Genomic DNA, 11,689 nt, shown 5'->3' with positions numbered 1-11,689 from the left:
GCAGGGCCGCTGACAGCTTTGCCCGGGCCCAGGACAAAGTCGTCTGAAAGGGACCCCAGCCCAATACATACAATGTAATGAGGACCCAATCCTGTTCAATTCAATTCCCCCGTGTGTGTGTGTGTGTGTGTGTGTGTGTGTGTGTGTGTGTGTGTGTGTGTGTGTGTGTGTGTGTGTGTGTGTGTGTGTGTGTGTGTGTGTGTGTGTGTGTGTGTGTGTGTGTGTGTGCGTGCGTATGTGCGTGCGTGCGTGCGCACATGTGCATGTGCATGTGCATGTGTGTGTGCTAAAGGATCCTTCCAGCAGAACATTTTCTCCTTTCAATGCCCCAGATTAAAACTCAAAGAAAATATTTCTCTTTGTGTGCTTCAGGCAAGTTTGAATGGCTCCAAAAATGTAACACTGATGCCATAAAAACAGAAAACGGAAACCCTCTGAATAGAGTACCATGATAACTCTTATTTTTTTCTCCTCTACCCTAAAATGAAGTAGTATTTTTAGATGGGGTGAAAGGAATGTGTTTGGGATAATCTGGATATCGAAAGGGTCCTCCCAGAGCCACAGAAGTTAGAGTTAGACTATTTTCTCCATTTTTAGACAAAGATGGGGCTTTTGACACACAAAGGAAGTGAGTGTTGAACCCAGAAAATGCAGTAAAGGTAAATATAATTCATTTGAATTCGCTTTTACATTTGAAACGAAAGTCGCTGCCTTGAATAATTTGAATCTGTGTGAATCATGTCACCAACCGACTTCCTGTGCCCCGGTTGTCACAACTCTGAATTCCATGGCTCTGGGTCCTCCAAGGTACATACCCGCATTTCACTATGGCAACCACCACACAGCTCCAGGTACAGTGACCTCTGTGTAGGTTCACTATGTTTCATTGCACTGGCTCGAACAAAAAAAAAGAGAGAAACACTTCACAGGAACTGTAGCTACATGTATACCATGCTTGAGATTCAAACCAGATGTCCACTTTCAGTTAAAGAGGAACTGAAATTTCTGAAAATATCCAAACAGTTATTCAGTTCTTCATGTGCACGGTACGACTGAAAAAGAAAACAACAACAACAAAAAACATTTCATATCACGTTTTGTGTTCACGTGTTTGAATATTGTAGTCATGGCAACTGGTGACCATCAAAGCATCTTTTGACTCTGGGGCTGATCTGGCTCAGATATGGCTGACATCTGGTCGCAAGAGTCCGGGTCAGATCTACTCCAGCGTTGGCTACTATCAGGGAGCACCTCCACTGACACATTGGTGTACTTATAAATAAATGTACCATAGTTCATTTTGTGCAAGTCTTTCCTGCTTCAAATTTGCTAGACAAAATCCAGGTCCTGTAAATGGAAACAAAGTGTATAAGACAAAACGGACGACAACAAAGGGGAGTTTGCTCGTTGAGTAACACAGGAGAGGATGGGCTGCAATTAATCAGCTCTTGAGTTCCAATATCAAAAGTCATCATTTCATCAGTATGGAAAGTCCCATTGAGGATTTCAAGGCCTAAGCCTACTTGCCCCCACTTTGAGCTCCTCTAGCTATGGGCTCAGTCAGCATCAGACCAACCGCATCCCTACCCTCAGGAAACAGCCCCAAATCGCCTGAGGCAGGAGGGCAGTTTAGGGGCAATGGCACATGTGTGGCACAAACAGTGGCACATAAGTCAGAGTGAAAGAGAGTCCAAGTCACCACAGCCACGGTGGCCACTGTCACAGGTCCATGGTGTTGGTGTGGTGCAGGTGGTCCCGGGCCAGGGGCGCCATGCTGGGGGGCATGTCGTGGCACTCATGGGGCAGCGGTGGCGACGGCGTGGAGGAGGCGGCCTGCTGTGCCAGCGGGTTACGGCTAATCACCAGCTCCAGCTTGTCGCCCGCCTCCGTGATGAGGGGCACCGCCAGGCAGCAGTCGAAGTCCCGCGTGCGAACGTGATTCACCTGGGCAGAGAGGGCACAGAGGACACAGGTGTAGCAATAATAAGGCAACGCAGGAGATGTTGCAGAGCTAGCCTGAGAAGAGAATGATCTACAAGAGAAACAGAGACAGAGCAACCTCAAGATGAAACGTGTCTGCATACAAGATCCCTCCCCTGCAGCCAAAGATTTGATAACACCTTTCAGATGTGGTCAGTAGAATTACACAGTCTTCCTGTGCTAGGTCTATGTTATGAAATTAGGCTATGTTACGATCCGTTCCAGACCCGTTCCATGTTTTTTTAGGACTATTATTACTATTTGTGTGTGTGTGTGTGTGTGTGTACTTTCTCACTTGAACAATTGGCGCCATACAGCAACTTCCAGAGCTGGAGTGTGAATGTGAGAATGTGTGTACCCTGTATGCGTATGTGTCTGCTTCATAGTTGTGATATTGTGCTACAGTATATAAAGAAATATGGTACTCAATAAAACACATCCTTATTGGACAGCTGGAGTGGAAAGGTTAAGGAGTTGGTTTCTGAGCCAACAAGCCTTTCAAAGGCTTGCAGATTCAAATCCCACCAATAGGCAGAAGGTGTATAGTGTATCCCACCCTGACCAATAGGTAGAAGGTGTATAGTGTATCCCACCCTGACCAATAGGTAGAAGGTGTATCCTTGCTCCTTCACCGATGGCTGAGGTGCATGTAAGCAAGGCACAAAGGCACCTACAATTCCACACTGCTCCAGAGACCCAGTATTGGCCCCTTTGGATAAAAGCATCAGCTAAGTTCAATGTAATTACTGCTTTATTAGGCATTTGATGATTAGATGTTATCAGTGAATTTACTGTACGTATGTACTATTGAAGTTCAGAAGGCATGTGTGTACTCATCATCAACACACTTGTCCTACATCTAGACTAGACCCTGAACACCTGATTCTGTTCGCAATGCTGGTTCTTGAGGACAGAGGTCAACTCATCATTCCAAATGCTGTTACATAAAGCACTTTTTTCAAGCACAGCACTTTTCTGCTTAGAATGCCAACAAAGTGGAACTGTTTGGCTTTTTTGGCGACTGAGCCATAGATGAACAGTTGCCACAAAAGGCAAGAATGTTCACAACCTGTTCTTGCGAAGTGTAAAATGTGCCGCAGAATGTGCATCATAAAATCATGAAACTCTTGAATAACACCATGGAAGCGTGTGAGGCTGTGAATCACATGCCCTTCTGCAGTTGTTCCTGGTTTATCTTGAGCACCCCTAAACAGAAAAGCATTCCGTACTCCTTGTTGCCGGCATCAAACTCCAACATAATTTCCTCAGTGTCAGCATTGATTTTTATCTGATATAAACACGGTTTTGCTGCTTGGTTTCAACAGCTGAGCTGGTTGTCATTGTGCACAAGTAACACTTAAACATGGGTCAGTCAGTCCTTCTATGGTGAACTGATTCACTTGTTTGCATATGACTTCTGCATGCTAACTACTCTAGGCGCTACCAATGCTTTGACAAACCCAGAAAATCAGTCAGTATTCCACCATAATGATGTTTACCTTGACGCTTAGTGTAGCACCACTAAACCTTTCACTAAGCCAATACTAAACACATACGGGTGAGAACTCGATGATTCACCAATTCAGTTTTATGTCCCAAATACCGTTACTGTGACAACACACAATAGTGAGAAAACAGCACCAATAGAGTGTGAATTTTGTGCAGCTAGATTAATGTCAATGTCAGAATGATATATTTGGCCTAAGGTAATTATTAAGCCAAGGCCAAGATTTGACACTCACCTTTGCATATCTCAGAAACACTAGTTCATCATTAAAAAAGGAAAGGAATGAGCTTAAATAGATTGAATAGATTGGATAGTTTTCACAAATCAAATATTTTGGGAAAAGAATCGTGGCCAAAAATATCCTTTCAGTAAAGATCCCAAAGGTTGAATTGTTTTGAAAGAAATCATTAGAGACATCCGGTATTCCAAACTGGCATTGTTATTATTATTAGCAGGTCCTAGCGAACTTGAATTATTATCTCCAAAAACACAAGCCTGTCCGTTGGTTTTGGCTCGGTGCCAAGGACCATACCCCTGCGAGAACAATAGAATTGCACAACGGGCCTCCTCAGGTTGCTGTGTGGCACTCCAGAAGCTAATCCTCTCACAGACATCAGTCTCCATTTACTGGAGGGAGGCAGCCGCGGGTTAACTTTCCCATAAAACCAAACAGGGATAAATGAAGTATCAAATCGACAGTGCGTTGCATTGCATTTCATTGACTTTGGCCTGTGGCGCGGCATTGCTCTGCCCGTGAGCCCCAGCACCGTGTTAACAGCTCTGGTTCAGGACCAGGAGAAGACAAAAAAAAAAAAAATGAAGAAAATACAGAGTAATCTGGCTCTGAAAAGTTTCACCAACCCTGACCTAAAATAGACCTGTTTTGACTGGCCAATGTGTTGTTGATGAAGTGAACAAGGCAAGGGCTCTGGAGCAGAAAGGATCCATGCTGGGCCTGTTTTTGTTTCTCTTCTGGCAGCCTCTGAGAAGAGCGAGTCAATGTGATTTTTACTGTGGATATTTACGAGTGCTCCTCGGCAATCTCAAATAGGCAACGGCAGACATTATTAATAGCGGTTGGCATTTCAATCCAAACCAGACCCATTGTGTCTAGTTCAAATTTACACTCTTATAACTTTTATAGAGCCTAAAGAAAGCACAAATACCATGGCTAATTTGGCTGTGTGTGTGTGTGTGTGTGTGTGTGTGTGTGTGTGTGTGTGTGTGTGTGTGTGTGTGTGTGTGTGTGTGTGTGTGTGTGTGTGTGTGTGTGTGTGTGTGTGTGTGTGTGTGTGTGTGTGTGTTTGCACGCGTGCGTGCGTTTGTGTGTAAAATTTCAAGTATGCAAGGCAACTGCAGTTGGCTTATACTGCCTTTTAAACATGGAAGAACACAAGCCAATGAAGCAAACTCACACAAATACTGTGTGCATGGGTGCATGCATGCGTGTGTGTGTGTGTGTGTGTGTGTGTGTGTGTGTGTGTGTGTGTGTGTGTGTGTGTGTGTGTGTGTGTGCGTGTGTGTGTGTGTGTGTGTGTGTGTGTGAGAGAGAGAGAGAGAGAGAGAGAGAGAGAGAGAGAGAGAGAGGGAGAGAGATGGAGAGAGAGAGAGATGGAGAGAGATGGAGAGAGAGAGAGAGAGAGAGAGAGAGAGAGAGAGAGAGAGAGAGAGAGAGAGTGAGAGAGCACATGTGTGCCTATGAGCATACTCGTGTAGGCTATATATTTGTCTGAGTGTGCATGGTGTGCTTACCTGGAGGATGCGGTCAAACGGTCTAAGTCCGGAGCGATCGGCGGGGCCATCGGGTCGGATCATGTTGACATAAACACCCTTCTCCAGGAAACCGTCTGACACGCTGAAGCCAAAGTCATCGCGCTCAGGGTCCTTCATCACCGTAACCTGAGGCCCAACAAAGACATAACCTCTGCAATCAGACACCACAGTGCGGTACAGCAGGCACGCCATTCATGGCCGTATTAGGTTGTGCCACTCAAGCCCTCTATCATAGAGTGTAAAATCACATTATGTGGCGTACATCATGCACCCACAGATTACCACTGTGGTCATCATATCATTCCCTAGCACACTAATCGATACATACCGCTAGCCACACAGCACCAGCTAGGTCATCCATCATGTTATTCTACAATGTACATAAAATCCAGTCTGCTTATTTTAAAACTGTATTTGCATCAGTATTTTCTGTGTCAATCAGTAGCGGCCGGTGGCTGGGGAAACAGGCAGGGCAGAAATTTTGGCGATCAAGTCCATAATAATTAAATCAATACGGTATCATTACGAGTTGCATTGCGTGTGTAGGCAAGACAGGAGAGCGTTTTCCCATAGTGTTTGGTGTGTTAGTAAAACTCCACCTCCCGTGATACACCGCACTAGGCATGCGCGTTATGTATTCAACTTCTGTTCTGAAGAAAGCTGGTTTTGACAGTTCTCTCCACGCAGCTAGTTATCTTGCTCATTTAAGCAGAGTGACTGCAAACACATGTTAAGACATTACAAGAAAAATGCTTTGTCTGCTCGCGGAGTTGGAGTTTGCGACAAGCAACACGACACGAATATGCACACCACGCAACCGGGCAGCAACAGCAATCAGGAAAAGGCTAGCACAGCACAGCATCTCGCCCCGTTCGTACATTACATTGGTGCAACCAAAGCCCTGCAACACTATTCAATTCAGTCAGTCGTCCCCTTGCTGCCGGTTTAAATGCACCACAGAACCAAATGCCATCAATACCGGGAAAGGACGTGCCTATTTTCGAAACGAGTAGCCATGGTTAAAACGCCATGGGGAGCTCACTATCCAACAGACTCGCTCCTGTTCTGCAATGCTAGGCAGGACCGGGTGCAAGTGTATTTTTTAGCTTTTTCGGGGACACGGCAGACAATACTGAGCATAAATGAAGCTGTCAACAACATCCCAAGCTCAATAAGCTTATATTTCATTAAATAACTTCCAGTTTCCCTATTTCACAAAGACTTGATTCATAATCCCTCACGCTTTGTTTAAACTATGTAGTAAGCCCAACGCAGCTTCTCAGAGAATGTCGTCAACTAGTCGGCTAGTCGTGGGGGTAGCAGCAGCAGACTTTACGAAGCTACACATTTGCTTGCTGTCTCAACATTGCAAGCCCCTCAAAATTCATTAAATAACAGACAGTTACCCATTATGCAAAGACTTCGGTCATAAAACCTTAGACTTTTGCAATAGCAAATATACAAACTGTACCTACCCCAAACGTGAATCCTTCACCAGCCAACACATATCCTTCGTCAAATCCGACATGGTTATCCGTTTAATTCACCGATTTTGTGAGGGAAATTTGCGGCAATGGAGTTAATAAAATCCCACAGGTTAGAGATGAGCGGAGTAATATGTTTGTTGTGTCTTTTTCAAAGCAGGCAGGGCCACCAACGTGTCATTGGTCAGGGCAGATCATACATCTGCCCTGATAGCATCCATAAAGTCGCGCTTATGTTATGATATTATGCTAAGTAGGCTACAGTGCTAATTTCGTAGAATGGGATCGGGGCGAGGGGGCCGGGCTTAGCTGAGGCGCTGAGAAATCTGCCCAGGCCAGTGGCCATAGACCCTAACGTTAAACAGCCACACTGGGTGTAAACTAGACTTCTCAACAAAAATAAAACCCGATTCCACTCGCAAAGATCGTCACAAACCACAACATTGATGTAATACGATTCCCAGTGTGATTGAGGTTGCAATACATATTTTATCTACAATTTCTGAATGGATCTACTTTTCTCAGAGGAAGAATCTTTGGAGGGGCACTGCCCATCTGCCCTTAATGAACCGGCCGCGCCTGGTGTCAATACAACATATGTAGTGTAGTACAGTAAATGGTGTAGGAATAGTGTAGTGTACAATTTTCACAAATTTCTAAGTGCTGGATAAGTGACACTTAACTCCACTTCTTTACAAAACAAACCAGTATTTTTCTTTTCTCAATAATAAGTAGTCAGTAAATGCAAAGGCTCATTCGAGAAAGCAGCAGGTATCTGATGTCATTATCTAAACACAAGTCCAGCCTTGGTGTGGAGAGCTTGAGGCATGTAAGAAAATCAGATTGGCCTGCGCAAGGATGAAGCTGAAATGCCTTACAAAGCCCCATGGCGATACCACAGAGCCCAGCACAGAGGCCCATAAGCCAGTGGAATGCTCCAGACTACTCCGAGCCCACCCCCTCACACCCGACCCACCCCCACCCCACCACCCCCTTCACTGACTCCGTCGCAACCATTAGCTGTCTTCTGGAATTTCAGCAAAAATTGAATCCGGATCTAAACTGATCCCTCATAGACTTGGTTAAGCAAACTGTGATATAACTTGTGTAAACTGAGTAATACGAAACATCTGCAACACAAGATTGTCCACATCTGGAATATATTTGACTGGTCTCTTGCATAAATTAACAGAATTAACAGGAATTGATTTATGGACCAGAGGTCGCAGTCAATAGTAAAAAATAAATAGCACTGTACATGTTAACCTAGATGAGGTAAAAAAAAGGACTGTACCGTATACATGTATGTTAAAGGGACAGTTTGGTCAATTTCAACATGCAGTTGTAATGTTCACACTACCCTGGACTTGTCAGTGCATGAGATTTATTTTTCTTCTTCTTCAGCCGTTTCCGAGATCCTGGTCATTGTAATGGGGGCAGCTCTTTGTTTACATTTCAAAAAAACATTTTTATTTATTCCCAAAACATCCAAAAGGTTATAAAACATCAGCAGACAACTAGCAAACAGCAGTACCTTTTGGGAAAATATTTGGAGTTGGCCTATGTTTCATTTTTTAAAAATGTAAACAAACGCTGCCCCCATTAGAATTGCTCATATCTCGGAAAGGGCTGAGCCGAAAAATGTGGCATCACCAGGTACTGACAAGTCAAGGGTAGCGTGAGCAATACAACTGCATGTTGAAATTGATCAAACTGTCCCTTTAAGTGTTCTACATTTTTGATATTGTGCTCGCTACTTAATTCTGGGACAATTGAAAAACCATTCTGAATTGCAGTCTATGAATGTCAGGGATGTCAATGTCAAGATCATTCCAAGTCAATCAACAGTTACACGTACATACACCAATAATATACTATAGTGTAGTAAGACTTGAATATGCAAGTTGGTGTGTCAGAGGAATATGAGTGGGCCCAGGTCAGTGAAACAGCTCACTCTCATATAGGGTGACCACGTCCTGCGTAGTGAGTGCTTGTACAGAGTTGGAGGCCCAATTTGTGAGTGCCGCGAATCAACAGTTTGTCCCTCATGATCACATTTGCTCGAAGAGAAAAAGTTGGTCTCCCTACATCCCTAAGCCCTAGGTATTTTAAAAATATTGTTGGTGTGACTGGCAGTATATATTATTCAATTAATTGTCCAGCCATATTATGTGTTGTCACTGGACTAGTAACATATTACACTGTCATACTAATGTCATCAGTAAGCAAAATAATTTCCCCCTTGGTGATGAATAAACTCCAATCAACTAACAAAAAAATCAACCAACCAATACCTTGAGGAGCTCCAGTGGAGTGGGCGACAGGATCTCCTGCATCTCCTCCTTGATGCGCCGTGACTCCCAGGTCTTCTCCGAGACGCGCAGGGTGTTCTTGTTCTTGCCCTCGTGCTGCAGCGGGCCCTTCTGGAGGGCGTTCAGACTCGCTGCGTTCAGGCCCAGCTGGTCGCCCAGGGAGGTTTTGTAGCCATCCACCCCCAGACTCAGGGCACTGCCCGTCATTATGGAAGCCTGTAGGACGGTAAGGGATGGGAGATGACTGGGGGTACATTCTCCACTACTGCAAGCAAGTTCTACTTCATTGCTGAATCTAAGTGTAATTGTACAGAAAGCTTGGTGGTCTAGCAGCTAGACAGCTTAACAATATCACCCCCCCCCCCCCCCCCATGTTCCCACCCCCCCCCTCCACGTCCCCACCCTTATACAATATACAACCCTCAGTTACCATCGATACAACATTATATCATTCATGCTCATAAACAATATTTGAGATGATTTGGTAGTGTGCTACCAGCGAAAATAAATATAACAGAATAAATAGGGGAAAAAGCGATTTACATCAAAAAACTAAAAATATTTAGAGTATCGTTAGTGTTTCCATCAACATCCAGTTGTGTTTATACAGCGTATTAAATTTTCGGCAGTCTGTAGCCAAATAGGCATTGGTATAAAACACAAAAACTGAAATGAGAAACCATGACCAGACCATTTGGCAAACTCTATCTTGTTGCACTGAAATGAAGACTTATAGGTTGACACACACTGATGCTATGCTGATGCTGTGTACTAAAATACCAATGTTTTCAGCAACGTAGGTCAGAGGCTATAAACTCTTGTCTGATGCTTTTTTATATTTGAAATGAATGATGGCATGCTCTAAGAAGGAATCTGACCATTTGGGAAATACTGCTGGGTGAAATACTGTTCAGTGCTACTGTTAAAGCCAAGATCACGATATGCTTTAGGTGCTTTGATTTAGGTGTCTTTGATTTATCTGAGATCGAACCTGTCAGTCCATTCACATTCCTACCAAGCTATTATTGCCGTGCTTTCAAGGGTATGGGAAGGCGAACAAGTCCTGTTTCAAAACATCACATGCCGTATTACGTAATGTAATACCGGGGGGTGTATACGTATATTAATCACACATTTGCACACACACTTAAGACACACATGCCCACACGAGCGCGCGCGCGCACACACACACACACACACACACACACACACACACACACACACACACACACACACACACACACACACACACACACACACACACACACACACACACACACACACACACACACACACGTGCACGCACACACACGTGCACGCACACACGCATACACAATCTAGGCTAGTCAGCACACCAATACATGCCAACATAACAGACAAAATCTCACCAGTGGGGACCCAAAGCATTTTAAAAACCTGTTTCTACATTACAGTACAGTACACTGTTTATCACTATATCACTGACAAGAGAGTTCTTTCGCAGGTCAAGATACTTTGAGCATATTATGTAAGAAACATTGGCCACATTATGTAATTTTATTGTTTACCCTATGGGTTTAGACTCATGGGAGCCTGAATATTGTTTTTGGTACGGGTAGCCTAATGTGGTTCCACTGCTTACTAGACGCATAGATCTCTCTGAAGCTAATGCTAATTGTGTGGATTTTAAACAGCTGGAAAATCTGAAAGCCCCCTACTCCCACCCCTTCCCTCCCCAACTGAATGTCCTCCGTGCACAGGAAAAGAAAAACCTTTCATTTAGAGCTCATCAGCTTTCAGCTTCCTAGCCTCTAAAGAGCATAGAAATCATGTCACTGGTCGTTGTAAAATACGTATATACTTCAGACAGTTCTGTGGAACAGGTTTTAAAAAGTAAAACAGTTTCTAAATATAACTAGCACACTGACTTGATGACTGAGACCTGCACCGTGAACAAAGTTTCAGAACAAATGTAAATCAGATGGCCTTCAGCGTTCTCTAAAGCACTGTTGTTTAGTATGGGACATGAGACGTGATGTGGTGAGACTCCTCTCTTATTTTCATTTACGTACGTATGAAAGTCAAATCATCCATCTGATAAATAATTACAAGAGGCTGATAATTATATTGTTTTTCCCACAGTGTACCTGTTCTCACTGATGCCATGTGTACAGATGTGTGTACAGTTTTTCCAAACAGCCTGATTTTTCAGCAATTCTCTCCCTGAGCAATTCTTCTGTCTGGAATATATTATGCAATGCCACTTACACAGACAACACAGAATGGCTGGGTTCATATCAATCTCCCTGGGTGCCTCCAGTGCCATTGATGTCACTTTGCGCTACACTATTTGAATGCTGATATCTATTTCATTTTTTTAATAATACTTTTCTAATTTCTGCACCGAATTTGCACTGTTAAGATTCAAAGATTAAAATGCAAAGACCTTCTCCTGAGAGGTTTGATGGTTATAGTTATAACTTTTATAACCCTATTCAACTCTAACCTACTGTATAAGACATATTAGACCGGTTCCTCATCGTCTTTCGCCCTTTCATCTGCTTTACAACATTGCTGCTGTAACCTTCTCATCTGATCTACTGTATAATTAAGTACAAGCCCTAAGGAAACAGATTTACTGTACATCACACAGT

The 11,689-nt window shown here is 43.7% G+C and overlaps 1 protein-coding gene across 2 annotated transcripts in view; it reads right to left on the bottom strand.

Annotated features, from left to right (window-relative positions):
* Positions 1 to 922: 922 nt before the first annotated feature.
* Positions 923 to 11,689, bottom strand: part of grip2b (glutamate receptor interacting protein 2b) — a 179,588-nt gene continuing 168,821 nt past the window's right edge. For both annotated transcript variants that reach the window (XM_063216119.1, XM_063216118.1), the window contains exons 22-24: positions 9,039 to 9,272; positions 5,240 to 5,386; positions 923 to 1,944 (exon numbers count right to left, since the gene is read on the bottom strand). In XM_063216119.1, coding sequence (XP_063072189.1) covers positions 1,720 to 1,944; positions 5,240 to 5,386; positions 9,039 to 9,272 — 606 coding nt within the window. In that variant the 3' untranslated portion in view covers positions 923 to 1,719. The remainder of the gene's footprint in view (positions 1,945 to 5,239; positions 5,387 to 9,038; positions 9,273 to 11,689) is intronic.

This window comes from Engraulis encrasicolus, chromosome 14 (assembly GCF_034702125.1).
Source record: "Engraulis encrasicolus isolate BLACKSEA-1 chromosome 14, IST_EnEncr_1.0, whole genome shotgun sequence".
Lineage (NCBI taxonomy): Eukaryota > Metazoa > Chordata > Actinopteri > Clupeiformes > Engraulidae > Engraulis > Engraulis encrasicolus.
The sequence above is the reverse complement of the archived record's forward strand: the minus strand, read 5'-3'. Positions and strand labels throughout refer to the sequence as shown.